This window comes from Poromitra crassiceps (assembly GCF_964638095.1).
Source record: "Poromitra crassiceps genome assembly, chromosome: 1".
NCBI lineage: Eukaryota > Metazoa > Chordata > Actinopteri > Beryciformes > Melamphaidae > Poromitra > Poromitra crassiceps.
This window is the reverse complement of record NC_139623.1, coordinates 77,532,402-77,560,267: the sequence shown is the minus strand read 5'-3', so window position 1 is coordinate 77,560,267 and position 27,866 is coordinate 77,532,402. Positions and strand designations below refer to the sequence as shown.

Sequence of the window (27,866 nt, the reverse complement as noted above, 5' to 3'; positions counted from 1 at the left end):
CCACAAAAGTCATCATCTCCTTGTTGCATTTTCAAACTGGCAGATGGGGGTGAAAGAAACGATTACACTTTTACTTGTTTACTCACCTAATTTGGCTCTCTTCCAAATAATCCAGCCACGTAACTACGTCCATTCATGAAATTATTAAATAGCACAGGGACATTAATGGTTTGTAAAGTGCCATTTAACCACCCGCTCATTCAGACATGATCCGGAACATGAGCTGCCGGTGTTAAACAACAGCCGTTTTGCCAACAATGCAGATCCTGTACTAGGGGCTCAAGATGGTAATGATCCACACTCGCGGGAGTGCGCATAAGGCGGATAATAGTTTCTAAACATGCAGGACGACCGGCTAGCAGCTGGTAAAAATCCGGATTTCACTGCATGTTTAGAAGGGGCCTGAAAAAAACCCTCCATGGCCAATGGGACAACAGCACAGAACCATGACAGCCAATCAGAGGTGTCTCCTTCAGGCCAAAATGGCAGATTTGCTGCGCACCTGTGACATCCACTCCAAATTGGTCTAGTGACAACCAAAGTGTGGGCTGCGGCCCCCTGGTGGGCCGTGAAGGTACTGCAGGTGGGCCACATTGCATAGGTGATTAGCATGAGGTCACAGAGGTCCTGACCTCAGTAATTATTTCCTTTGGCACTGTGCATTCTGTGTTTGATGTTTTTAAAGCTAGTGGAGCTTCCGGGATTATCAGAAACTAGACAACCAGATGAATACATAGGTACCAGCCATGTTATGCTAGCTGGCTGGGAAGCTGGCTTAATATAGCTCCAAATTCAGCAAAGTTTTTGACGAAGGTAACATTTCTGACACACACACACGCACACACACACACACACACACACAGGGAGGGAGATACTGGTAGAGCGATACAGTGTGTTATTGGTCACTGTTATTTAGTTCAGTTCAGTTATGTTTATAGCCCCTTATCACAAGCATGTGTCAAAGGGCTTTACATAGAATCATCACGGTCATATACAGTATATGTACAGAAACATAGGTTACATAATATATAATATACAGTTTACTAGATTACATTACGATACTACACAAACACAGCATAACTTTGAACTGTGGTAGGAAACCAGAGCACCCGGAGGAAACCCACGCAAACACCAGGGTGGACATGGCTTAAAATTCACTTGGCAAACTGGGGGGAATTCCCCCCTTATGTTCTTCAGATAAGGGGGATTTATAGACTTTGGGGGGGATTTTTTCAGCCGATACAATAACCGGTAAATATCTGCTTCTCCTGTCCGATAACAGATACGATAATAATAATTTCACATTTTTGTCTTTACTTAACCTGTAGTTTATGCACACCTGGGGTATTATAATATGATATGAATGTTTTAGTTAGTTGTTTGAGTGTGTATCACTCAATACAAAAAATAAAGGCTTTAATACAACTGAAAGCCTATGGCTGCTTAGTCTCCAGATAAAACACAATGACAAAAGACATAGTAATAGACTCTTATTCAGGGATGCAAAGTCATGGAGTTAAAAAGGTGACAGATAGGGCAGACACAAAATCATTCACTTAAGCGCCCTATTTTGGGATGAAAAAGGTGACTCACTGTTACCTAAAGGTGACTAGTTTGCATCCCTGCTTATTCTCTTATTCTTATTCGCTTCAGGTTATATTCTTTTAGTACGGCGATTTTCTCTTTGCAAATGAGGCAGGTGGCATTCCCTTTGAACCCGATGGAAGAAAAAAAAATCACTCTTCTCCTGAAACTGTCTGTGCTCGTCGTCATCGACCTTTCTTTTGCCTTTTGACAGCGACATGTTCACTTCCCAACAAAAGACAACATTTTAGCGTGCAAATGTTTTTCTTTCCACTTGGTTTTTCACTCGGGTGAACCGAATCACCTGCTAATGAAGTGGATACAGAGGGCCGCTGGTCTGGAGTGTGAAGCCGTGTGTTGCCAGATACTGCTGACGGTTTCCAGCACAAAGAGTTCAAAACCCACCAAAATGCGCACAAAACTGCCCAAGAACTGCACATCTATGGAAATGTATCTGGCAACCCTGGTGTGACGTGCAATGGTCTGCATTAAATCAGCCCCTCGTCCAGGCTCCTCGGGAGCGCTCTCTGTGTTTTACAACGAGCGGAGGTGCGGGCCTGATTTCACTATAACGTGATATCAAGTGGCGGGCCGTATGAAATCGTTACCATTGCGGGATTATTACTCCCCCTTTATAAATTGAAAATATGCGGGAATTTCCAAAAAGATGCGCGAATCTCGCCAATCCCGCGCCGAATTTTAAGCCCTGGCGGAGATTCGAACCCACAACCTTCTTGCTGTGAGGCGACAATGCCAGGAGTTTAGTTTCCTGATTGAAGCCACAGATGCCAAACGCCACACCCTCCAAGCACCAAGCTGGTTGCAGCTCATCACAAATGATGTGCCTGTTTCTCTCTTTAGGGAAGCAAAGGCCCTTTACTCCTGTGAGGCAGAGCACAGCCATGAGCTCAGCTTTCCCCAGGGGGCGCTGTTCTCAAACGGTAAGTAAATATAACACACACTCACACAGTAAACTCCTTACTGCCTGCTGGATCTTGGTGGTCATGACATTGTCTTGGTATCAGACTTGCTGATGCGACTTCTTTGTGTGTCTGCAGTTTACCCGTCTGTGGAACCAGGCTGGCTTCAGGCAACATACTATGGTAGAACCGGCCTCATACCCGAAAACTATATCACATACATGTAATAAACTAAATGGTGTCATCACATTAACCAATAACTCAAAAGTCTAAGTTTAATCATCTAGAATGTAGGGATCTACAGTACATGCAGTAATATTCTGTGCTGCTGATCGAAGATGTATTATATTTATCATGTAACTGTGACTGTGATTACTGAACAATATGGATGTTGGACTACTATGGCTGGATATGAATGATGAACTAGATGTATGTATATGTATATTGTATATGTATATGTATATCTGACTACTATACCTGAAAACTGATTAACCAGCATGTGATAGACTAGACATTATGCCTAACTGCTGGAACAATGTTGTCTGCTTTCTTTGACAAGTTTCCACTGGTCTTGCTGTGATTTTGATACCTAACATTAATGGTAGTTTCTTTGCTGTAATTACAAGAAAGGTACCTGCAACAATTTATCTACAATAGGCTACAAGCAAAAGTTTTTTTCTTATCAATTGTAATTTATGCATTTTCAAAATAAATCAAATTAATTTTGTAGTTGCGTGTTTAATCCATTGTCTCTGGAACAACACGTGCCCCTGAGATAAATCTTTATCATTTGTTGGTAGGTACAGTATATCTTTTTTGAATCAGCCAACAGCACTTGATAAAGGAATATACTGGTATTTTTCAGACTTCTTTGGTAATTTATTGCACTTAAATGTTTCATTATAGAATGGATAGTTCTGGTCCTTGATTATGATTGGCTGAGCCATGTTTGTGAAGCTGTTGTAAAATACCCCATAAACACACACCTGGGACTGCATCTGCATCACAGTATTACTGCGCCAAACCGTGTCTGTGTGTTACTGCGTCTGTATGTTGCTTGGCCAAAGAATGATTATTTATTCATTTTAGATGTGACCCCAAATAGTCGACGATTTGTTTGAAGTCGCAACATTTGGTTATGAAACAAGGATCATTCTATTCTGGCTATATGAGATGCTGAATGTCTGATTTAACATAGAATTGCTTGGGTTCATCCAATAGCTCATGATATACAGCATATTTTGGTATAAGTATCAGCCTATTAATACCATAGAACAAAGTCCCAATAAAAAAAAATCAAACCAGCTCATGCCAATGGATTCTCTGATTGCCAGATAGTCCTAAAAAGAATAAAAAAATAAAAACATTATGCAATATACTGTACCCTATAAAGTAAATAATTATGTACGTACATATCTCTATATATCTATCTTCTATCTATCTATTTAATTACATATAAAGCAAGTATTAATTCAGTATGTGTTAGTTAATCTGTTTTGTATTATGTTAGTATTAACTATTGATACAATACGTATGTACAGTATATACGTACATGTATAGGCTACAGTAGGCATGGGTCGGTTTGAAAAATTTGAAACCAGTTCGATATTCCCCCAAAAAACGTATCAAATCGCTATATCGAATTTTACAAAAAACAAAAAAAATGATTTAGTGTACCCCATAAATCGTGGCGATAATGCACCTCTAAGATGGTATGCCAACCAACACTAACACTGAATAAAAATAAGCAGAACCATTTAACTGTAACAACACACTGTTTTTATTTCTCATAACTATTTAGCTTAACTTTTCTTCAAACATCAACATAATAAACAAAATAAGACTTTCCTACTAGTGCAACTTGAGAAGAGGCTAATACGAAAAATCCCTAACCCTAAAAAAAAAAAAAAAAACGGTTTGCACGTGATCAAACCGGTATAGGCTCGTACACCGAACCGAACCAGTAAAACTGGGAATCGACCCATGCCTAGGCTACAGTACTTATATGTATTTATAGTATTTATACAGTGTTGATAGCGTTCAGTATAAACAAGGAAAGAGAGACCAGTGAGAGAAAGTTATTTTTAGTATTTGTTTTGTTTTTGTTATTTTGTATAATGTTACTATTGGTGACAACAACTGTTATGTACTCAGTAAGTGAAGGAGAAAGATAAGTAATCTGTAGATAGTACCGTATTATCTACTAGATACAGATTGATGTTCTTGCATGCATGTGAGTGTGTGGAGGGGGGGGGGGGGGGGTTGAGTGCATGCATGTGTGTAAATGCTGTTACCCAAGAGCCAAGACAAACATAGGCAATAAAACAATATCAATGAGCCACGTATTTGAAGTTAAGTCAAATTAGGATTATAGACCAAAGGCATCTGTACAGATTATAATGTGGCCCCTTTCTTTTTTCTTTTTCTTTTTTTAATGAATTCACTAATAACATAATCTTTACTTCTAGTGTGTGTTTGTGAGAGAGAGTGAGCATGAGTGAGCGAGATTTGGAAGTGAAGCGCATAACTTTAATCAATTGTCATAAGCAGTTCAAATAGATATACATTTAAACATAGAAATTACACAACATGTAATACATTTGTATTTTAATGTTATATCCATTTAGATACATTGTATTGTTTATCATAACATTTTGTCACCATTATTCCATAGTGAGTGTGGGTACTTAAAACCTCTGTACTGTACAGTCAGTCGTATGTACAAGTTTGAACAACCACTGAAGGAACTGTGGATTTTCAAGAATAGATCATCTGTGATGTTCATAGTTTATGTTTATTTAGGTGGATAGTGTGTGTGTGTGTGTGTGTGTGTGTGTGTGTGTGTGTGTGTGTGTGTGTGTGTGTGTGTGAATGAGACGGGGGATTTGCTACTATGAGGGTGAGTCCATTGTCCCTAGCCTCGTCAGCAGTGCCTCTAGTGTCTCCATGCTCTGAGATTTCTCCTCCAGTAGCTCGTAACGCAGACTAGAGATGTCTTGCTTGATCTCCTTCAGCTCGCCTGGAAGAAGAGACAAAAAGGCTCCTAGTCAGTAGAATGAAAGATTTTCATAAATGTAATATCCACCATTCCGGGGGGGGAGAGGACAAAAGGATTTCTGGCATGAAGATACAGCATAATAGTTGGGCTGCACAATTAATCAAATCAATCCAAATCGCAATAGGGCCAGGCCAAGTGCAATATCCAAATCGCAGGAGCCTGCAATTATTTGATAAAGGTCAAATGTGTCACAACAGACCATTAAATGAAGCATTGTGGTGCTACAGAGATGTCCCGGCCTACAAATCATATTCTCCAGACGTAAGGGAACATGCTTGTTTGGTAAAAATCACATCACTTGATGTGAAATTTAAATACTGTGAAATTTAAATACAATAAATAGCATTCCCACTCAATCGTATCACATATCACAATTGCAATGTCTGTCCTGTCCGTATAATTGCAATGTGATTTTTTTTTTTTTGCATATCATGCCTCCATAATTATTGGTTATCATGTGTGTTTAAAAGAAAATGGCAGTTGAATTTCAGATAGCATTTCCCCCCACATGGATATATGGCATTTTGGATCATAATATAGTAATAATTGCAGTCTCAAAATAGTGATGTTGAACTTACCTTCAGTGATCTCGTCACTCTCCTTGTCTGTTTGGGCTTTGATGATGTAACGTTTGATCAGTCGCTTCATGATCTTCTGTAAGATATAATGCTCTACATTTTAGCATTTACACAATAGTCTCTTCAAGATCATCCAGGACAGTGCAATAGCATGATCCTCCCACGTGCTACCTACGTCTTGCTGGTGAAGCTCCCCGCTGTCAGGTGAAAAGAAGCGGCTGGCAACTGCGCATGTGTTGGAGGAAGCATGGTGCTAGTCTATGGCTCTCCCCAGATCGGCAGAGGGGGTGGAGCACGACCGGGGCAGCAGGGGGGAAATTGGCCAAGTACAATTCGGGAGAAAATGGGGGGAAATCAGAAAAAAAAAGATCCAGGACAGTGGTTCTCAATCTGGGTGTTATGAGGGAATTTTGGAGAGTCGTGAGATGATTTATGGGACAAAAAAAAAACATCTCCATTATACAAATTACTATAATTTCTTTCTTTTTTTCATATTTTTCTGAAGTTTTTACGTTTTCCTGTTAAATACTGAATAGTTTTGAGCCACTCAGCCTCCTCTGATAAACAAGTGAAACAAGCTGAAAAGGGGAAATCATTCTTTGGTTGAACTGTTCACCACTGTGCATATACTGTGTAATCTCTAGGCAATGTGTTTTGACACACACACACACACACACACACACCTGATATCGGGAAGGGCTGGTAGAACCACCATAACCTGAACTTTTGCCCTCACCAAGCTGGAAGATAAGCCAAAGTGAACGTCATTGAAGAAAATGCATCACCGTCTGACTTTGCACAGAGTTGTAACTTCTTATCTAGTGTAGCTAGAGGTACAGCCACTGGGAGGTGCTCAGACTCTGCCTCAGTAAGAGGAGAGCCCACTGGATTAAGAAGGGACATGTGGATATCTTCATGGTAGTACAATCAATGAGTTTATAGTTTGATAGATGTATGTTGCTACCTGGTTAAGCTGTGCTCCGTCTGTGCGTTCACCTTGCCCTGCCAGGTGCTGCAGCAGCAGCGACTTGATCCCAGTGGCCAGGCCCAGCATGGCTTTAGGACTGGGAACCAGGTTAAAAGGCACCGGGAGCGTCCTGCCCTCCTCAAAGTAGGAGAACCACAGCTTAGCACGAGCAAACTTCCACTCCACATCAGCATCGTCCTGCCCAAAGGGTTAGGGTTAGGGTTAGGGAGTGTCCTGCCCTCCTCAAAGTAGGAGAAGCACAGCTTGGCATGAGCAAACTTCCACTCCACTTATTTTTTTCAGAATTCGGACATTAAACTCAGAATTTGAACTTTATTTTCAGAATTCTGACTAGATCCTCAGAACCTTGATTTAAAGTTTTATAATCTCAAACATTTTCATTATCATTTCAGGCGACCCTACATTTTGAATTCCAGGCAACCCAAATTAGGGTCACGACCCTAACGTTGGGAACCACTGGTTCTAGCTAAAGTGAACTAAACAAGGCAGATCGACTATAAATGTTTTTCAGGAGATGCTGTGATGTAGCCACAAGAAAGGTGCAATATTAATGTTTTTCAGGAGATGGCGCTGCGATGTAGCTAATCAAGAAAGATGCATTATCAATGGTTTTTCAGGAGATGTGTGATGTTGCTAGCTAGGTTCTAAACAAGAAATATGGTTAAAATGTTTACAGTAGTTTTCCTTTCTTGCTGCACTACAATGTTACAATGCTGTGAGACGTAGCTAAACACAAAAGATGCAATATTAATAGTTTTTCATGAGATACTCAGTATTTAACACTGTGCTAGGTTCTAAACAAGAAAGAATGTTTACAGTTGTTTTCCTTTCCTGATGCACTATAAATGTTAACAATGCTATAGTGTAGCTAAGGGATGACAGAATTGACCAAATTATATTTCAAATAGCTGACATGTGGTGTAGAATACTTAGACTTGTTTCAAATGTGTTTAATTTTGGGGCTTTAACACAGCTTTTGTTGCACAGAAATTAAGCACTTTTAAATGAAAATTAAGCTACTTTTGCAATGTAGTGAAATAAAAGTTTAGAAAATGCAAGGGCGCGGGAAGGTAGGTGCTGAGGGTGCGGCCCCCTGGTGGCAAGAGATGGGATTTTCGAAATTGTTGGATTTGGCTGTCTTGCGTTTATACCACCAACAAAATGCATTAAAAAACACTTTGTGCTTCCCAGCTCTAATCTTATTTCATACGCGCTCTCTTCAAAAGTGTTTGATTTTCATCATAATCTGGTTTTACATAATAATAATAAGTTCAGTGTTTATGCCCGTGTTGCTGTCTGTTGTAGTGTAAAACGACTAAAGGGAGAGCAGGTGGTTACATGAAAGTGAGTGAGAAAAGGAGAAGATACTGAATAATAACATCACAACAGTATAATCCTAATGTTAATTTAAAATTAAATATTCTTCTAAATATGGATAAAAGGCCAAAAAACATCAAATTTTCTTCTTTTTTTCTTCTGGAACTATTCTTCTTAATAGTTCCAGCGCGGCTGCGAAAATGTGGTGGCTCGTTGTGTCAAGTGTACATATAATGGCTCGGGGAACGGTCCGGCCCCTTAGGTTTCTGACAATGTGGCCTCCTGAACAATTTAGTTGAATAGTCCTGCTATACTGTATAATGGTTATAAAAAAGAGTTGCCCATTTGACATTTAACATTTTGCACATTGGCCAATTTTCCCCCCTGCTGCCCCGGTCGGTGCTCCACCCTCTGCCAATCTTGGGAGAGCTGAGACTAGCACCATGCTTCCTCCGACACATGCACAGTTGCCAGCTGCTTCTTTTCACCTCACAGGGGGAGCTTCACCAGTAGGACATAGCACGTGGGAGGATCACGCTATTCCCACCAGTTCCCTTCCACCCCGACCAGGCGCCCCCGACCAGAGGAGGCGCTAGTGTAGCGACCAAGACACATACCCCCAATCCGGATTCCCACACGCACACACCAGCCAATCGTGCCTTTATGGACGCCCGACCAAGCCGGAGGTACCACTGGGATGCGAACCTGCAACCCTCGTGTTGTTAGGCAGGGAATCTACCGCTACACTACCCAGACGCCCCATATTCTCTCATTTTAAACTCAACAGAAATTACTTTTTTGAAAAGTCCATCCACTGAATTGTTACATCTGGCATTGGATGATGATTTATTTTGGTCAAACGTTGGGAACAAGACAAAAATGGCATTCTGACCATGATGTATTTCACACTGTTCAAGTATTCTTCTACATCCTAAAATCCCACCGGCATATTAGATGATATAACCTACCAATTATCCTAACCCCTCGCTACAGCTGTGTTGCTCATGTGGCAACTGAACCTAACTCAAACAAGAGGGAGTGCATTTTAAATCCAGCTTTTCTCTTATTCGAAATTAATAACTTTCTGTCCTTCCTGCTTCTTCTCTACCCCAACCCCCCAAAAGGGGTTTTAAATCCTTTTGCAACACATACAAATATGCTAAAAGTAAAGGTGGAAAATACTTTTTGTAGACACTGTCCATATCTGTGAGTTTGTATCTAAGGTTGAAGGTTGATATTCGAGTGACAAACCTCAATCTCCTGGAAGGAACTGTTGATCATGGCAATGAGCATGTTGAGCAGCACAATCACCATGGTAACGTTGTAAACCCCGTACAGCACGTAACCGATGTTCTCGATGAACTTGTGCCCGTTGTTGATCACAACAGACCTGACCTCTGACAGGCCAAATATGGCCCAGAACAACGTCTTGAAGCTCTCCTCCAGGCTGGGACAGAGGCAGGGCGGAGAAACAGTCGGCAAGGGAGACCAGAGAGAAAGTTATTTTTAAGCTCAAATGGAAATAATCATAATCGGCCTAACTGTGTGTGAGTGCATGTGTGAATGCATCCTATTTTCTTATCCTATAATGAGAATGAAAAGTGTGTGTGTGTGTGTGTGTGTGTGTGTGTGTGTGTGTGTGTGTGTGTGTGTGTGTGTGTGCGTGTGCGTGAGCGTGAGCGTGAGTGTGAGTGAGTGAGCAGAATTTTGGCCGGCCACAGCTATGCCATTTTACGTGCGATCGGGCTGAAACTTTCAGGGGGTGTGTGCAGGTGACCTGACGGAGCCAGATTTTTTAATTAGGTGATTGCCGTAATTACCTAATATTGTGATGTCATCAGTGATGTCATCAGTGATGATGTCATCAGTGATGTCATCCTTCCTGGCTGAGGCTATAATAAGTTCAGTGATGATGTCATCATCAGTGATGTGTGACAGCTTATGTGAGAATGCTGTTCGTGGACTACAGCTCAGCATTCAACACCATAGTACCCTCCAGGCTGGTAAGCAAACTCAAGGATCTGGGTCTGGGACTAAGCAAAGCGATGTGTGACTGGATCCTGGACTTTCTAACAGACTGCCGCCAGGTGGTGAAAGTGGGCAACCTCACCTCCTCCCCACTGACCATCAGCATAGGAGTGCCACAGGGGTGCGTCTCCAGCCCTTTCTGGTATGACCTCTACACCCACGACTGCGTGGCGACTCAAACTTCGAACACCATCGTGAAGTTTGCAGACGACACAGCGGTCATGGGGCGGATCTCCAGGAGCGACGAGACAGCCTACAGAAAGGAGGTGGAGGCCCTGGAACAATGGTGTCAGGACAACCACCTCTCTCTGAATGTCTCCAAGACAAAGGAGGTCATTGTAGACTACAGAAGGGGGGGGGGGGGGGCACACACCCCCCAATCACCATCAATGGCACAGTGGTGGAAAGGGTGGACAGCTTCAAGTACCTGGGAGTCAATATCCACCAGGACCTGACATGGGCCAACCACACCGCCACTGTTGTCAAAAAGGCCCAACAGCGACTACACGGACTCAGGCGCCTGAAGAAATTCGGGCTAAGGCCAAAAATCCTCAGGGACTTCTACAGAGGCACCATTGAAAGCCTGCTGACTGGCTGCTTCACCACCTGGTACGGGAACTGCACCACCATGGACCGCAGGGCGCTAAGAAGGGTGAGGCGCGCGGCCCAGCACGTAACAGGATGTGAGCTGCCAGAACTGCAAGATCTGTACAACCAGCGGTGCCTCAGGAGGTCCCTGAAGATCATCAAAGACACAAACCACCAGACAATTGTCCAAGTCCCTCTGATCCGAGTCCCAAGCGAGTCTCAAGTCAATTGGTCCCGAGTCTCAAGCAAGTCCCAAGTCTTTCCTTTTGTCGGCAAGTCAAGTCAAGTCAAGTCACAATGTTATTTCAAGTCAAGTCTCGAGTCGAGTCACAGGTTATGTCAAGTCGAGTCACAGGTTAGAAAAAATGACAAGGCAGAGATTATTTAGGCTGCAGGCGTGCGCGTTCACGTTAATACGTGCTTGTTGCCAAGCAACACACTTCTCTCAGACGAGCTCGAGACAGCTGACAGACAGCTCCAACTCAGCTCAAACTTATAGAGTTGTATTCAAAGCATAGAAACGTTCTCACAGCTCAATTTAACAGCGCCAACACAAGCAGTTTGATCACAAGTGCAATCAGTACTGAATGCGATGGCAGACTGCGCACTGCGGGCAGTTGACGAAGTCAGGAAGAAATTGAAAGATCTTCCGACGCATCAGCTTTCAAAAACCCGCCGACGACGAGCGTCTATTTACAGCACATATCGATCGATATTTTTGAGAGAAGATTCCGGCCGCATCACGCGCAGATCAAGATGAGACAGCTGTCAGTGAGTTGCTACGCATTTGGGTGTAACTTTTACCCTGCTCCATACACAGACGCAGTCACGCAGCGCATACAGGGTGCGCACTAGTCATAAAATTATTAGTCGTAACTTTGAGTTCTACATCGGACGTAGCGTGTAAACCTAGGCGTACGCCCAGCTGGTGCACTCGGCTGATCTTGTCACAAGTCAGAGTCGAGTTTCGAGTCATTTTCTTCCAAGTCCGAGTCGAGTTTCAAGTATTTACCTTCCAAGTCCGAGTCGAGTCGGAAGTCGTCAAATTTGCGACTCGAGTCGACTCGAGTCCGAGTCCCTATGACTCGAGTCCAATTGTCTGCAAACCACCCCAACAGTCTGTTCTCACTGCTACCCTCAGGGAGGAGATACAGGGTCCCAAGAGCACGCACAAATCGCTTGAGGGACAGTTTCTTCTCACAGGCCACGAGACTCCTTAACATATACAAATAGTGTAGTAGCCGTACTGTACCGCACTGTAGATGCCACCATTATGTATGACTAATGTTCAATAGTATGTTTAATTAGGTATACGTTATTTGCACCTAACAGAATGTTATTATGTTTAATTATGTTTAAAGTATGTCCATGCCATTTGCACTATGGGCAGTGAATACGCCACTGTCTGTGGCGTGTCTTACTGTTCTATTGCCCGTTGCCTCTTGTTTTTTATTTATATATCTTCTATTTTATTTTCTGCACTATGTTGTAACGGAGCCTACAGCACAAGAATTTCACACGTGATACTTGTACTACGGAGTGACAATAAAAATCTTGAATCTTGAATCTTGAATCCGTGATGATGTCATCAGTGATGCCATAGAGCAGGCGAGGCTGCGTAGCAGGCGAGCTACGTATGCGACGCGCAGTGGACAAGCTGCAGGGTGGGCGAGCCCGAGAAGTGTCCATGTGCATGCGTGTGTGTGTGAGCAGAATTTTGGCCGGCCACAGCTATGCCGTTTTACGTGCGATCGGGCTGAAACTTTCAGGAAGTGTAAAGAGCACCCGGGTGACCTGACGGAGCCGGATTTCTTAATTAGGTAATTGCCTGTAATTACCTAATGGTGTTATAACATCAGTGATGTCATCCGTGATGATGACATCAGTGATGTCATAGAGCAGACGAGGCCGCGTAGCAGCCGACTTGCGTATGCGACGCGCAGTGGGCGAGCGAGCCCATGCAGCGGGCGAGCTTAGGAATCGAGCGCGCGAGATTGCTAGTAATAAGTAGTAAGTAAGTAAGTAATCTTTATTTGTATAGCGCTTTTCAAAACAAAGTTACAAAGTGCTTCACAAAACATGGTACAAGATAATACATACTCACAGGTAAAAATAATGTATAAAATAGTATAAAACACCAAAATAAAACACAGTATAAAATAGGATCATTAAAATAATACAAATCAAATAAATAAAAACAACGACAAATGCTGTAAATGTTTAAGAGAAGGCGTTCCTGTAAAAGTGAGTTTTAAGAAGTGATTTAAAAGAATTTACTGAATTTGCTAGCCTAACGTCCTCAGGAAGGGAGTTCCATAGCCGCGGGGCTCGAACAGCAAATGCCCGGTCTCCTTTGGTAGCGAGGCGGGTTTTCGGAACATTTAAAAGAGTCAGACTAGAGGAACGCAGGCAGCGGCTAGGCTCATAAGGTGATAATAAATTTAAAATGTAAGTAGGAGCAAGGCCATGTAGTGCTTTAAAAGTAACCAGTAAAATCTTAAAATCACATCTATACTTAACAGGAAGCCAGTGAAGGGAGGCGAGGATGGGTGTAATATGATCTTGTCTCTTGGCGTTTGTTAAAAGTCTGGCTGCTGCATTTTGTATCAGCTGGAGACGGGAAATTGATTTTTGGCTGAGTCCAGAATATAGAGAATTGCAGTAGTCTAGTCGTGAGGAGATGAATGCATGGATGACTTTTTCAAGGTCCGTTTTTGACAGGAAGGCTCTGATTTTGGCTATGTTTCTAAGCTGTAAAAAACAGGATTGGACTACCTTTGTGATTTGTTTGTCAAAACTCGGAGTCAAAAATCACTCCCAGATTTCGGGTGGTCTGTTTGATATTGCCAGATAGATTGCCAAGCTTGTTTCGCCATTCTGCGGTCAAGTTGGGAGGGCCAAACAGAATGACCTCGGTTTTCGACTCGTTGAGCCTGAGGAAATTAAGTGACATCCAGCACTTCACATCAGACAGACAAGCCATCGCCCGTGCAATGTTGTCTGTTTCGCCGCTTCTAAGCGGGACATATAGCTGCGTGTCGTCCGCATAACAATGGAAATTAATATTGTGATTGCGGAAGATCTGTCCCAGAGCAAGTAGATAAATACAGAATAAAACAGGACCCAGAATCGAACCTTGTGGAACACCACATGAGAGGGGGGCAGAGGATGAGGAGACTTCTCCCATTACAATGGAGAAGGACCTATCTGAAAGGTAGGAGGAAAACCAGGCAAGGGAAGTGCCTTTGATGCCCACAAAGTTTTCCAGACGTTTTAAAAGGATGCTGTGGTCGACTGTATCGAATGCTGAGCTCAAGTCAAGCAGGAGTAGCATTGAGCAAGCCCCTGAGTCAGCTGCAAGCAGTAGGTCATAAGAATTTGAAGTGTCTGTGAGTGAGTGTGTGAGTGAGTGAGCAGAATTGTTTTCGGCCACGATGCCATTTTACGTGCGATCGGGCTGAATCTTGAAGTTTAAAGAGCACCCCTATGGATGACCTATGGAGTCAGATTTTAATTAGACTAAATAGGCAGAAATGGCTAACCTGATGCTGCTCTTGATCTTGCGTGAAATCCAGCTGCCTTGCAAGGTTAGAAAATGGCTAATTAGTGGCCAAAATGCCTCAACACCGGTTCAGCACCATGGAGAGCTCCACAGTGGAGCAGCACACAGGTGAGTGGAGTTTGAATCAGCCAGTGAACTCTGGAGCAGCACACAGGTGAGCCGAGTTGTAATCACCCAGTGAAGTGGAGTATGAAAACCCTCTGGGGAGAGAGAGGAGAGGCTGCCAACTCTGTGAGCGAGGCCTGACTAAAATGGCCAATCACACAGGGACGGGTATTCCGCTAGTTACTAGCGGCTAGTGTATGTGAATGTGTTGAGCATGTCTTAGTGTATGTGAATGTGTTGAGCATGTCTTAGTGTATGTGAATGTGTTGAGCATGTCTTAGTGTATGTGAATGTGTTGAGCATGACTTAGTGTATGTGAATGTATTGAGCATGACTTAGTGTATGTGAATGTGTTGAGCATGACTTAGTGTATGTGAATGTGTTGAGCATGACTTAGTGTATGTGAATGTGTTGAGCATGTCTTAGTGTATGTGAATGTGTTGAGCATGACTTAGTGTATGTGAATGTGTTGAGCATGACTTAGTGTATGTGAATGTGTTGAGCATGACTTAGTGTATGTGAATGTGTTGAGCATGACTTAGTGTATGTGAATGTGTTGAGCATGACTTAGTGTATGTGAATGTATTGAGCATGTCTTAGTGTATGTGAATGTGTTGAGCATGTCTTAGTGTATGTGAATGTGTTGAGCATGACTTAGTGTATGTGAATGTGTTGAGCATGTCTTAGTGTATGTGAATGTGTTGAGCATGACTTAGTGTATGTGAATGTGTTGAGCATGTCTTAGTGTATGTGAATGTGTTGAGCATGTCTTAGTGTATGTGAATGTGTTGAGCATGACTTAGTGTATGTGAATGTGTTGAGCATGACTTAGTGTATGTGAATGTGTTGAGCATGACTTAGTGTATGTGAATGTGTTGAGCATGTCTTAGTGTATGTGAATGTGTTGAGCATGTCTTAGTGTATGTGAATGTATTGAGCATGTCTTAGTGTATGTGAATGTATTGAGCATGTCTTAGTGTATGTGAATGTATTGAGCATGTCTTAGTGTATGTGAATGTGTTGAGCATGTCTTAGTGTATGTGAATGTGTTGGCCATGTCTTAGTGTATGTGAATGTGTTGAGCATGTCTTAGTGTATGTGAATGTGTTGAGCATGTCTTAGTGTATGTGAATGTGTTGAGCATGTCTTAGTGTATGTGAATGTGTTGAGCATGACTTAGTGTATGTGAATGTGTTGAGCATGACTTAGTGTATGTGAATGTGTTGAGCATGTCTTAGTGTATGTGAATGTGTTGAGCATGTCTTAGTGTATGTGAATGTGTTGAGCATGTCTTAGTGTATGTGAATGTGTTGAGCATGTCTTAGTGTATGTGAATGTGCTGAGCATGACTTAGTGTATGTGAATGTGTTGAGCATGACTTAGTGTATGTGAATGTGTTGAGCATGACAGTGTATGTGAATGTGTTGAGCATGTCTTAGTGTATGTGAATGTGTTGAGCATGTCTTAGTGTATGTGAATGTGCTGAGCATGACTTAGTGTATGTGAATGTGTTGAGCATGTCTTAGTGTATGTGAATGTGTTGAGCATGACTTAGTGTATGTGAATGTGTTGAGCATGACTTAGTGTATGTGAATGTGTTGAGCATGACTTAGTGTATGTGAATGTGTTGAGCATGACTTAGTGTATGTGAATGTGTTGAGCATGACTTAGTGTATGTGAATGTGTTGAGCATGACTTAGTGTATGTGAATGTGTTGAGCATGACTTAGTGTATGTGAATGTGTTGAGCATGACTTAGTGTATGTGAATGTGTTGAGCATGACTTAGTGTATGTGAATGTGTTGAGCATGACTTAGTGTATGTGAATGTGTTGAGCATGACTTAGTGTATGTGAATGTGTTGAGCATGTCTTAGTGTATGTGAATGTGTTGAGCATGTCTTAGTGTATGTGAATGTGTTGAGCATGTCTTAGTGTATGTGAATGTATTGAGCATGTCTTAGTGTATGTGAATGTGTTGAGCATGTCTTAGTGTATGTGAATGTGTTGAGCATGTCTTAGTGTATGTGAATGTGTTGAGCATGTCTTAGTGTATGTGAATGTGTTGAGCATGTCTTAGTGTATGTGAATGTGTTGAGCATGTCTTAGTGTATGTGAATGTGTTGAGCATGTCTTAGTGTATGTGAATGTGTTGAGCATGACTTAGTGTATGTGAATGTGTTGAGCATGACTTAGTGTATGTGAATGTGTTGAGCATGTCTTAGTGTATGTGAATGTGTTGAGCATGTCTTAGTGTATGTGAATGTGTTGAGCATGACTTAGTGTATGTGAATGTGTTGAGCATGACTTAGTGTATGTGAATGTGTTGAGCATGTCTTAGTGTATGTGAATGTGTTGAGCATGTCTTAGTGTATGTGAATGTGTTGAGCATGACTTAGTGTATGTGAATGTGTTGAGCATGTCTTAGTGTATGTGAATGTGTTGAGCATGACTTAGTGTATGTGAATGTGTTGAGCATGACTTAGTGTATGTGAATGTGCTTGAGCATGTCTTAGTGTATGTGAATGTGTTGAGCATGTCTTAGTGTATGTGAATGTGTTGAGCATGACTTAGTGTATGTGAATGTGTTGAGCATGTCTTAGTGTACGTATGTGAATGTGTTGAGTAGGGGTGCTCCGATCCGGCTAAGCCACGATCCGATCCGATTCCGATTCCTGGGGTGACGATCCGATTCCAGAATCGATTCTCGATTCCAACGATTCTCGATTCCAGCGATTCTCGATTCCAGAATCTAGAATCGATTCTCAATTATGTAGTTTTATATTTCAATAACACACAAAGGTAAATATAAGACAAAAAATTACAAATGTATTAATGCTGAACTTCAAATTGAACTTCTGTATTACAGTCAGGGCCTAAATTCATTTTGCAAACTAGGGGGGAATTCCCCCCTTATGTTCTTCAGATAAGATGGGTTTATAGGCTGGGGGGGATCTGTAGACTTTGAGAAGGATTTATAGGTTTTGGGGGGAATACATTAACCAGAGTTCTTAAGTGCAAGAGGTGGAGTACAGTACACAAATGACATGAACATTTGGACACTTATTCAGCCGGTATCTTCCATGTTGCGTTCAGGTGCACTGTAATTTTTTTTTTTTTTTTTTACAATTTTAAGAATCGATTCTTGGGAGTTTGGAATCGATCCAGGAATCGTGGCATTAAGAATCGCGATCCTTTCAGAATCGATTTTTTGGAGCACCCCTAGTGTTGAGCATGACTTAGTGTATGTGAATGTGCTTGAGCATGTCTTACACTTACGTGGTGAAAGCGTCGTTCTGTTTGGCCCCCAGGTAGTAGGAGTAGAGGTTGAACATGCCAATCATGAATGCCAAGAAGACCAAGATGAAGATGACCATGAATTTGAAGATGTCCTTGACCGTCCTCCCTAAAGAGATCTGCAGTGGGCCGAAGCTTTCATTGGCTGGCAGGATGTAAGCAATCCGAGAGAAACTCAGCACGACTGCGACCGCATACAGGCCCTCCGACACAAGCTGGGGATCCGACGGCAACCAGTAGATACGTGCTGCAGAAATACAGTGTGAAGCATATAGGGGGTGGTTTTTATTGTGTTGCGTGTGCAACACACAGGGTTGGAGCAGCAGCTGAATTACTGTAAGAATGCATGGTTCAGTTCCTGGAGTTGGAATTGGAATGTCAGGAAATCATACTATGTAAGGAAACAGCATTGGAATTGAATTGGAAAGACAGAAATTAATTGAATTCCATTCATCCCAAGAGATAAATATAACTAAATATAAATAAATCAAACATTATAAAACATACTGCCTTGTACTACAGCAGATGTTTAGACAACCGCTGAACTAAGGCATTTAAAATATGTCGGCCTATTTGTCTGCATGTGTGTGTGCATGTGTGTGTGTGTGCGTGTGTGTGTGTGTGTGTGTGTGTGTGTGTGTGTGCGTGCGTGCGTGCATGCGTGTGTGTGTGTGTGTGTGCGTGCGTGCGTGCGTGCGTGTGTGTGTGTGTGTGTGTGTGTGTGTTCACCCAGTGTAAAGTAGTGTATCTCAGGCGGCAGCGTAACATTGGTCAGTGTTGTGTAGTGTGTGTGCACATAGGTCTGGGCTAGGACGGCATGCTTCAAAGCATAGAAGCGGCAGCTGAAGGAGGCCAGGAAGAGTGCCAGCATGCCGAAGTCCAGGAAGTTCCAGGGTTCAACCAGGTAGTCGCCCGGCCCCTGGCTCCAGATCTCCTTCACCTCGGCCCAGATCATACCTGCAGAGCAGAGGGCCAAATCAAACCACAAAGTATAGGCTACAGGAAAATAGCAAATACTAAAGATAAGATTAACCTTGAATGATTCTTATGGGGAAGTAATAGGTTATGTATTGACAAGAGTCTGTATGTCCAATCTAGGTGATTTTCATGTTTTCTCTGAATTTTTGGCCTTATGAAATGTTTTCAAAAGCTACCACATAATGTCCTGAAATGCATAATCTCAAGGTGACGTTTTTGAGAGACAAGGTTTTCATCCAACAGTTTCAACGTATTGAAGATGTATAGCTAATACAGACATCCTATTGAAAGATGTACAGTTTAACAAATGTTTACAATTGACATATCATGGATTTCATGCAAATGTGCATCACCGTTACTATTTGGAGAGTTTAATGTGCAAGTTGTTGGCTCGCCACATGATCAAATTTACAAACGGTGGTAACATAAGCAACTAGAAATGCATTATAGAATGGAAATGACATATTTGGCTGTCTTTTAACAGAAGGAAACATCCGTGCATCGTAAACATCACATTCTTCTCACCGATGACCCAGGATATGATGAGGATCTCCATCCACGTGAAGGGCGTTGTGGTGGAGCGGTAGAGCAGCAGCGGGTGGTACTCTGGGCCAGAGGTCAGTGCTATGTGCTGATGGTGGGTCATGTTGGCCAGCAGAGTGGTGCCAGCGAAACGGTCGGCAGCGTTCAGGACGAGCAGGCACAGGAAGATGGTGAAGGAGGAGGCATGCGCCACAAACTTCATAAAGGGGCTACGCATCACTTTCCCCACCTGAGAGATTGATTGATTGAAAAGTTTATTTCTATAGGGACAGATACATATATCGCCCTCAGCTGTTCAATGAGAGAAAGTGTTAATAAAATGCACGCAGATCTTTCCTGGCTGAAGGTGGAAGACAGATTGACATGCAGTCTCCTGGTCTTGTTCAGAAATATTTGTGTTTTAAAACAACCATATTGCCTGTACTCAAAGATAACATTTTCTAAGGACAGACATGATCATGAAACAAGACAAGCGAGAATGGGTCATGTTACAATGCCTCAACCTAGAACCAATGCAATGAAAAAAACGGTTATGTATAGAGCTATATCCCTTTGGAATAGGTTGCCATGCTTGATTACTCAAGCAACAAGTAAAGTAAGTTTTAAAAAGAAACTAAAGAGGTTATTCTTGGGTACAGGCCTGCAAAATAAATAGATAAATGGTTTTATTTAAATATGTTTGAAATGTTCTGTTGTACTGTAATGGTGTAATGGTGTTTTTTGTGCTTTTTTAGGGAGGGGGTGGGGGGTTTGGGGGGGTAGACGATTACTGTAAATGTATTAATGTATGCTTATTTGTGAAAGCATGAGTATACTTTTATGTTTTTAAGGTGGACCCCAGGAAGAGTAGCTGTTACCTCGGTAACAGCTAATGGGTATCCAAATAAACAAATAAACAAATAAACAAATAAGCATAGAGCATTCACAAGAAACAGTCTTTGTTATGTATCCTGACATTTACAGCCTAAGCTAGTTTGCAATGTTTGTCCCTAGATGTTATAAGGCAAATATAAAAACAGAGTACAGAATACAGACTATAGAATACAGCTGTTAGGTTACACAAAATATAAAACATAAAACAAATATACATCTGTTATGTACAGTATACAAGATATGTAGTAAAAATACATTAGTGTGTTAATGTAATACATTAACGACATCAAGGATAACAACATGAGATTAGCAACTTAAAGTGGGGAGTTTTATCCACACTCACACCCATCCACTCTCACACTTAGTCAATTACACACACTTTACAATAAGGGTCACTACAAAAATGGTTAGTTAATGCTTAATAAGCTGTTTTGTAAACCGCGGCTCTGTGCTCTGTGCAGGCGTTTAGCGGAGGAATATGGCAGTTGTACGGTTGGGAGAAACAGCAGTGCCGAATGAGAGGGCTGTTTGGCGGAAAAGTAAAGCGCTGAAAATGGTCAAAATAGAGCGTGCATGTACACAGATATCGATTTGTTTAGGTGGGCGTTGTTTTAGGTGGCTAAATTACGTTTGAGTTCTTGGCCTAGAGAGACAGAGCTGTGGAGGCTGTTGCTTCAGAGTGCTGGGTCTCGATAAACGGTGCGCTCAGCGTCCAGAACACTGTACCTATTTCAGTTAGTGTATGCAACTAGCTGATAGGACCCCACTTCAAACAAACCGAACTATCCCTTTAATGACCCCTTATTGTAAATTGTAAAGTGTTAGCAAGCATTTTGTAAAGTACTTTCTTTACACTAATAATAATAATAAAATGATTATAATTAGTAATAGTAGTTGTAGTTGGAGATAAAACACACCTAATATGGAGAAGCAATTCAGCAAAACTGGGTTAAGATGACAGTAGATGAAATGGTACATACTCTGCTGCAAGGTGCTATCCAGTAGGCCAAAGCCAGGCCAGGCAGCCCTATAGCCACTCCCAGCACCACCAGCAGTTTGACAGCGGTGGTCTGCTGTCTCAAGCCGGGCAGACTCTCATACCAGATACTCAGTAACTGCTGCTGGCAGTTGGGATGTGCCACAAACTGAGCCGGGGCGGTAAAGAGGGAGGATGGGGAGTGGGGTTTAGAGAGAGGGAGGTGGATGTTTTAAAGAGGGAGGATGGGGAGTGGGGTTTAGAGAGAGGGAGGTGGATGTTTTGGATGAGAGATGCAGACAATGATTTCAGAGTGTTTATTGCTTCTGTGAAGTGTGAACATCAACAGGCTTAGCAGCTATAATTTGATCTTTTCTTTGGCAGAAAATGAAAACTAAGACACGTGAATTCAAACTGGGCTTGAAGCTTTTGTGCCCCCCCCCCCCCCAAAAAAAAACCCCACTTAAAATGTGAAGATCCATCTCATTTCAGATCATCCTTGTACTATTTCTTAGCATGTTTGAGAGATTGGGAAATACTCACCTTCTTCAGTTCATATTTGATGGCTAATTTGAGCCGTGTGAGTGAGGCGCGACCTGGTAGATCGTAGCTGTCCTCAGAGTCCGTCTCTCCTCCCAGTATAGCCTCCACCTCCTCTGTGCTGCGGCACAGATCCAGCAAGCCCACCACATAGTCCTTACACTGGCTCGACAGGCGACAGTAGTCATTCTAGGAACGCCATCAGAGAAAATGTGCATCGATGAGTGAAACTCTGTGTGTGTGTGTGTGTGCGTGCGTGCGCGTGTGTGCGTGCGTGTGCGTGCGTGCGTGCGTGTGTGTGTGTGTGTGTGCGTGCGTGCGTGTGTGTGTGTGTGCGTGTGCGCGTGCGTGTGCGCGTGTGCGTGTGTGTGTGTGTGTGTGTGTGTGTGTGTCTGTGCACTGTATATGTGTCTGTGTGTCTGTGAGTAAAGACTATGAATTACTTTTGATGTGATAAATGAAAACATGCATTTCTGTGAGAAACCTGGGGGGTGGGGGGGAATCGATACAGCATAATATCGTAATTTTGCATGGCAATCTTGTATCGATACGCAGAAGCCAAGTATCGATCTTTGACAGTAAAATCGCAATCATTTTGTATCGTGACTTAAGTAGCTAACGTGATAATATCGTATCGTGATAATATCGTATCGTGATAATATCGTATTGTGGGGCCTCTGGTGTGTGTTTATGCTAAAAGTACAAACGTATTGTAATTAATTTGACCATGATTGGCATTGTTGATAGATTGATATCTGAGGATTCCAGGCGCACCTTTAAAGTTACTTAGTTTTGCCAAGTATGCTAAACTTTCCATTTAGCTTCCTTATAATTGCACCTCAGGCTGTGTTCACCAAATGAAATCATATGAAACTGTACGTCATAGTCTTAACAGTTGACATGTTTACGGAATATTTTATATTGGTACATCATGTGAATTGTTGGCATTACTGCTGTCAATCTAACACACTCCTGTCAAACTGCTGTGCTCAAGCACAGTAGTAATTATTCTGTTAATACGATGCCAATAACGACTGCAGAGTCCCAGGCCCCCATCCTTCTCTGCTTCCTCGGTTCCGGGGTCATAAAACGTTATGTTAGCTGCTAGTAAAAACTGACACTGTTTTAGTGTCAGCTTTTACTAGCAGCTGGACGGCAGCAACAAGACAAGTCGACTTTCTGTATACTTGCCTTGATTGTTGATGTGTGTGTGTGTGTGTGTGTGTGTGTGTGTGTGTGTGTGTGTGTGTGTGTGTGTGTGTGTGTGTGTGTGTGTGTGTGTGTGTGTGTGTGTGTGTGTGTGTGTGTGTGTTAGAAAGCCCACATTTTCTCCTTTAATGTTATTCTATTTCATTATAAGTTTCTGTGTTTCATTTTAACACTCACTTGTTCCTTTTCACCTTAATTAACACTGAAGCTATTATTTCGGATTTCACTTGAAGGCATCACACCTGCATTCAAGTAAGCTCTACAGTGAGTGAGTCAGTTGGGCTCAGTGCATGCCTCATGCCAAGACCGTGGTTTGCTCTTCCCTTGTGTTTGTTCACCTGTGTGATTACATTTGTTTCGGCAGTGTGTAAATGACCAAAGGTGAGTGTGTTAAGCGTGTTTATATACGGTATTCTGAATCTATATAATATTAAGATGCTTGTTTTGGTGGCCTTGGTTGTCTCTGCTAATGGGCTAATTTCTTTAGCTAGTGTTTGCTAGTCGGCCACATGGTATGCTACAGTAGCCATGTATTGGGGGCTGTATGCAGTTGGTTAATCTTACAGTTCTGCATCTGCATGTACAGTATGTATGTTATTGTGATATGCATAATATTATTATGTGGAGGTTTATATTGTTTGTCATGTTATATTGATGGCAGCTTTTGTGTTATTGTTTGTTGTTACAGACCACAGCCAGAAATAAATACTCAACTGGGAAGTCCGTCTCTGAGTCCTTTAATGGGGACCACACATCCATATTTTGAGCCACTCTAATACCAGTATTTCCAGGAGACCCCACATCTCCGTTTTATGGTCCTTCGAACCGGAATAGAGTACCAACCAAGGTATGGCATCGAAAGATACGGACGCCCAGCCCCAATCCGAACCCCACCGTGCTTCACTGAGAGAACGACGCCCTCCACCGTACCTGAGCGACTATGAGGTTGCAACTCCCCCTCCTGAGTGACAATCCCAACCCACCAAACTTGCAGCCCCCTCACAAGGTTCGCGCAGTCAGCGAACACGGCTCACATCTCACAAGAGCACCAGTTCCAGGTCATCACGCTTAACACGCTCATCGTTAGGCAGATATCCCTCAGACACCTTCTCAGAGCTACAAACAGCCCTGCTCGAAGAGCGAGTGAAGCAGATGGATCTTGAGGAGCTGCAGCGGCAACATGAAGAGGACGAACAGGCCGATATTGAAAGCCAACGACTCCAAGACCAAGCCAGAGAGGCTCAACAGATACAGGAGGAAGCCCTTAGAGCCCGTGAGTCATTAACCAGACAAATGGAACGACGGCGGCAGCTAAAGAAGAGAGAGAATGAGTTAGAGTTAGCAAAGCTTGTCACTTCTCTCCTTAAAGAGAAAACGGAGGACCCAGATGGTGCCAGAGCCTCACCATCTCCATCAGACCTGGCCCCGCCTCCAGTGCTACACGCGTCTCCTCCAGTGTCTCTGGCTCCGCCTCCAGTGCTACACGCGTCTCCTCCAGTGTCTCTGGCCCCGCCTCCAGTGCTACACGCGTCTCCTCCAGTGTCTCTGGCTCCGCCTCCAGTGCTACACGTGTCTCCTCCAGTGTCTCTGGCTCCGCCTCCAGTGCTACACGTGCCTCCTCCAGTGTCTCTGGCTCCGCCTCCAGTGCTACACGCGGCTCCTCCAGTGTCTCTGGCTCCGCCTCCAGTGCTATACGCGGCTCCTCCAGTGTCTCTGGCTCCGCCTCCAGTGCTACACGCGGCTCCTCCAGTGTCTCTGGCCCCGCCTCCAGTGCTATACGTGGCTCCTCCAGTGTCTCTGGCTCCGCCTCCAGTGCTACACGCGCCCCCCCCCCCCCAGTGTCTCTGGCTCCGCCTCCGGTGCTACACGCGGCTCCTCCAGTGTCTCTGGCTCCGCCTCCGGTGCTACACGTGGCTCCTCCAGTGCCTCTGGCCCTGTCTCCAGCTCACCATACACCATACCAGGCACCACGCGCTGCTCCATATCCAGCCCATCCATCGCAGCACTACCAAACTGCTTCCGCCTACCCTGATCAGGCTGCACCATACGCCATGCCAGCCTGGACACCGTCCAACCCAGATCAAGCACAAGCAGCCGGTATGGATCTATTCATTGCCTCTTCCTACGGCATTCCAAAGCCGATAATCCCCCACTTTGACAGTGGTAAGGAGAGTGACTTTGCATTCCTTAAGATGGCTCTTGACAACCTCTTAAATAGTCACCGACACCTGAACGAACAATACAAATATCAAGTGCTCCTCGGACACCTGAAGCTACCTAGTGCACTCCAGCTCGCCAAAGCATACATGTATGATCCAAGGCTGTATACCATGGCCATGCAAGCTCTACAGGATAAATACGGCCAACCCCGGCAGCTGGTCCAAAGTGAACTCGGTGCCATTCTGAATGCTCCAGCACTCAGGTTTGGAGACTCCGAAGCGTTCGATGCCTTCGTCTTGTCTATCCAATCACTAGTAGGCATGCTTAGGACTCTGGAGGGACAGAATGGCTATGAGCTAAAATGTGGATCCCATGTCGACAGATTATTAAGCAAGATGCCACCAAGCTACCGCGATGGATTCGTGGAGCACTGCCTGAACCGTGGTATCCTTCAGTCAGGCACTGACCAAACCTACACCCTACCTGACTTGGGGTCCTGGCTACAAATGAAATCCCAGGCGAAGCGCATATCAGGCAGAGCTGCAGCACTCTACAACCAGGAAGCTTACAAGCCAATTAAGAAAGAACAACATGCCTTCAGTAAACCAAAGGAGAAATCTGTTGCATTTCTCCTCACCGCTAGTGATGATCGAAGCTCAACGCCCAAGCCCCCGCACAAACCTAAACCATACTGCCCTTACTGCGACAACAAGGATCACTTCCTGAATGCTTGCTCGGAGTTTAAGAAACTGAACACAGGACAGATTGCAAAGTGGATAACAGATGGACAGCGGTGCTGGAAATGTGGGCGATCTCACAAGCCCGATATTTGCACCCTCAAGCGGCCCTGCAACACCTGCAAAGAGCAACACTTGACCGTACTGCATGATGCGGTCCAACAAACCCAGAAAAGTGTGTTTATGGTGACCACTCCCACTACAAAGGTGTACCTAGATAGACCGAACAGGTCAACCAAAGTGATGCTGAAGGTCGTGAAAGTCCTACTTCATAATGGAAACCGAGTGCTGGAGACGTACGCTGTACTCGATGACGGTTCAGAGCGAAGCATCATCCTGCCACAAGCTGTGCAACACCTTAACCTCACCTCAGAGCCTGAAACGCTAACCCTCAGGACTGTTCGTCAAGATGTAGTCCAACTCCAAGGCGCTTCAGTTACTTTTCAAGTATCCTCTCAGCCGAAACCAAAGGAGAAGTATCATATACACCAGGCATTCACATCTGATAACCTGGGGCTCTCCGAACACACCTACCCAGTGACAAATCTCCAACGGCGATACAAGCACCTCAGTAACTTACCTTTACCTCCTGTGGACCATGCCCAACCTCTGCTACTTATCGGGTCTGACATGCCTCACTGGTTGACACCCATAGAGCCGGTGCGCATGGGCCCACTAGGCGGACCCATTGCAGTTCACACCAAGCTTGGCTGGTCACTTCAAGGACCCACCAGTATCGACCGAATCCCCGGACCCGAGCAGCGGTGTCTGTTCACGACAACAGTCTCACCGACCACAGAGCTCTTCAAGAATGTTGAGCGACTATGGCAGATTGACATGTTTCCTTATATGAGTGAGAAGCAGGTAACCCGGTCAAAGCAAGATCAGCAAGCCATAAACCTGCTCCAGACATCCACTGTCAGGGTCAATGTGGATGGCACACATAGATATGCTACACCGCTGCTTCGTCGAGCAAACTCCACAGCACTTCAGGCTCCTCTGGAAGCAGTGCTGCCATGTCTCAGGAGCACGGAGCGGAGACTCGCCAAAGACCCAGAACGAGCTAAGGTGTACTGCCAGGAGATCCAGAAGCTAGAGAAGATGGGCTATGTAGCAGTGGTCCCACCTGAGGCAGCTAAAGCAACTCCAGAATCCTGGTATATACCACACCATATGGTAAGGCACAATAACAAAGACAGGATCGTCTTTAATTGTTCTTTCCAGTACAACGGGCAGTCCCTTAATGACCTTCTCCTCCCTGGACCTACCTTGGGCCCATCCCTGCTAGGCGTCCTCATCCGATTCCGTCAGTACCCCGTCGCAGTGAGTGGTGACATAAAAGGTATGTTCCACCAGATACGCCTCCTGCCGGCCGACAAACCTGTACTGCGCTTCATCTGGCGGGATATGCAGAGAACCGAGGAGCCAACCATCTATGAGTGGCAGTTCTTGCCATTTGGCACCGTGTGCAGTCCTTGCTGCGCCATTTATGCCCTGCAGCAGCACATCCGTGACAATGGTGAACCCAACAGTGACTTTGCAAACTGCGTCGAGCAGTCATTCTATGTGGATAACTGCCTCCACAGCACCCACTCAGCAGACGAAGCTAAGGACTTGGTCAAGGGGCTGCGCCAGCTGCTTCAAACCGGAGGCTTTGAGATACGCCAGTGGGCAAGCAACATACCAGCTGTTGTCAAACATCTTCCACCCGAAGCCAGATCGGAGAGCAGTGAGCTGTGGCTTTCCCAAACCAGCACGGATCTTCAGGAGCCAACGCTGGGATTACGTTGGGACTGCATCCGAGACTCCCTGAGGTATAAGCACAGAC

The 27,866-nt window shown here is 43.9% G+C and overlaps 2 protein-coding genes across 2 annotated transcripts in view; one reads left to right on the top strand and one right to left on the bottom strand.

Moving 5' to 3' along the window:
• Positions 1-3,478, top strand: part of LOC310782055 (rho GTPase-activating protein 42-like) — a 42,515-nt gene extending 39,037 nt beyond the window's left edge. Inside the window, exons 23-24 of the mRNA XM_083642713.1 lie at positions 2,446-2,525; positions 2,643-3,478. Coding sequence (XP_083498839.1) covers positions 2,446-2,525; positions 2,643-2,731 — 169 coding nt within the window. The 3' untranslated portion in view covers positions 2,732-3,478. The remainder of the gene's footprint in view (positions 1-2,445; positions 2,526-2,642) is intronic.
• Positions 3,479-5,196: 1,718 nt separating this feature from the next.
• LOC310782063 (short transient receptor potential channel 6-like) overlaps positions 5,197-27,866 on the bottom strand; it is a gene marked incomplete at its 5' end in the record, with an annotated part of 37,320 nt that continues 14,650 nt past the window's right edge. The window contains 10 exons of the mRNA XM_083642726.1: positions 5,197-5,523; positions 6,141-6,216; positions 6,824-6,880; positions 7,105-7,305; positions 9,697-9,892; positions 18,005-18,269; positions 18,752-18,979; positions 19,526-19,772; positions 21,397-21,561; positions 21,936-22,121. Coding sequence (XP_083498852.1) covers positions 5,396-5,523; positions 6,141-6,216; positions 6,824-6,880; positions 7,105-7,305; positions 9,697-9,892; positions 18,005-18,269; positions 18,752-18,979; positions 19,526-19,772; positions 21,397-21,561; positions 21,936-22,121 — 1,749 coding nt within the window. The 3' untranslated portion in view covers positions 5,197-5,395. The remainder of the gene's footprint in view (positions 5,524-6,140; positions 6,217-6,823; positions 6,881-7,104; positions 7,306-9,696; positions 9,893-18,004; positions 18,270-18,751; positions 18,980-19,525; positions 19,773-21,396; positions 21,562-21,935; positions 22,122-27,866) is intronic.